Source organism: Perkinsus marinus (assembly GCF_000006405.1).
Source record: "Perkinsus marinus ATCC 50983 genomic scaffold scf_1104296943686, whole genome shotgun sequence".
Lineage (NCBI taxonomy): Eukaryota > Perkinsozoa > Perkinsida > Perkinsidae > Perkinsus > Perkinsus marinus.
This window is the reverse complement of record NW_003211718.1, coordinates 1-1,830: the sequence shown is the minus strand read 5'-3', so window position 1 is coordinate 1,830 and position 1,830 is coordinate 1. Positions and strand designations below refer to the sequence as shown.

The 1,830-nt window shown below is 49.7% G+C and overlaps 1 protein-coding gene across 1 annotated transcript; it reads right to left on the bottom strand.

The window, feature by feature from the left end:
* Positions 1 to 159: 159 nt before the first annotated feature.
* Pmar_PMAR021518 (hypothetical protein) lies at positions 160 to 939 on the bottom strand (the record flags this gene model as incomplete). Its single annotated transcript, XM_002781023.1, has 1 exon — positions 160 to 939. A coding segment is annotated over one exon (780 nt), but the record flags the coding sequence as incomplete, so codon positions are not given.
* Positions 940 to 1,830: the final 891 nt, after the last annotated feature.

Genomic DNA, 1,830 nt, shown 5'->3' with positions numbered 1-1,830 from the left:
TACATAGAGCACACCAGTAGTCATTCCTGCTCTATCGAAGGGATTAATTCGGCCTCGAGACTTCGCAATCGTCGGCTCTCTGACAGTACTTGTCGAAGGACTTCCCAACATGCGATAAACCGTCCTCAAGCGGTCGAGGCAGAGGAAAGCTTCTTTCACTTTATCAACAGCTTTTTCGATAATATACTGTACCGCTTCCGGCTGAAATTCACCGTAAATGTTCCACAACCTGGGTGGGTAGAACATAGCGCCGAGGTAGGGAGCGCCAGTAGAGAATTGTACGTCCCTATAAGAAGCCTGGACTCGAGCCGGATCGCCTAGCGACTCCAACTCGCCGAGATTCACAACCACCCCGCCGAGCTTGATCATGTGAGCTCGCGTTATACCGGTACCAACACCACTGATATAAACGTCCGAATCAGCGAAGATCCTCAACTGCTCTTGGAAGGAATAATCCTCCCATTTCAAGAATACTATATCGCATTTTCCCGAACGTTTGATAGTGTCCAGAATCCTCTGGAACATAGCTCGGTCATCTTGAGTAAACCTCTTATTATCCGTCAGCACGCCACGACACCCCCCAATCGCCCGGTCCGGTATCAAGCGAGTATGAGCAGACATGAAGCCACTCCACGGCAAGATGCCATAGCTGGCCTTGAGCCTCTGAGTGAAGTAATAGAGGGAGTTCTCGAAACTGTATGAGCCCGGTAAAGTTCCTCTCAAATTCAACGACCGATGAGCCATCTTTCGAGAGCCCATAATCACGCGCTGAAATTGATATATTTTCGACGTCATCTTCCCCAACTGGTAGTAATCCCCCCCGAAAAACGTCGGGATGATCTCGTCGGCCAACAAGGCTTCTCCCGGCTGGTGCTTTTCGTTATACACAATCCTCAACGCCGCATTAGCGCGCGCCCCAGCAAAACCAAAGCGTAGCATTGAAATGAACAGAGGAAATATACCATCGTATAGCAAATGACCAGTGTTGTGCATGTAGAGCGAAAAGCCATAGACTGTGAGGCCTTCAATGTACTCCGGCACTTCACCGTAAGAGGAGGCCAGAAATTCTCGCGCCTCGTCGGAGCTGTGAAAGATGTGTATAATTGGGGAGAAACTATCTCCTGTTGGGATGAAAGGAACATCACCCATAAAGAAATCACTGCAATTCGCGAGTACTTCCATAACAGAATCACGAGTAAGCTCTCCATGGCGTAGCAGCGACGTTGCGTCCGTATCTGGGTTCACTGGCCGGCCCAGATAAGGAGCCCTTCGCACTACGGCGGAGGATAGTAAAAGAATATGAAACTTCTCATCTTCAGGAGAATAATAGAAATTGTCGATGATACACGACCGATTGAGAGAACTCCCTGTGCACTGTATGGCAGTCCATAGGAAGTCAGACCTTCCCCTCCTGTCATGCTCTGTGATTATATAGTCGATGCTCTCTGGTCGACCACTGAGTGGATCCACTAGATCTCCGACAGTAACATAATTAGGAACCTCATCTTGGCTCATCCGCTGACCGTAGGGCTCCGCTTGCGGAAGAGGTCGCGGTGAAAATCGTAGGAAGAAGGGCGAGCGCAACCGAGGAGTGGACCCGGGGAGAAGACGTATCAACAGAAACGGAATTAATAAAAGAGTTACCAGCGCCGTTGCACAGATCAGCGGTGTTACTCCATAATCGATCGCCTTCCCTTGGTGTTTCCCCTGAAGACTCCTTCTCTTCTTGAGCATCCATTTAGGAGCGATTGACAGGATAAAGGACAAGGACATCGACATGACCAACTGCAGGGATGAACCAGATACCTACGGCTCGACAGGCAGCGACAT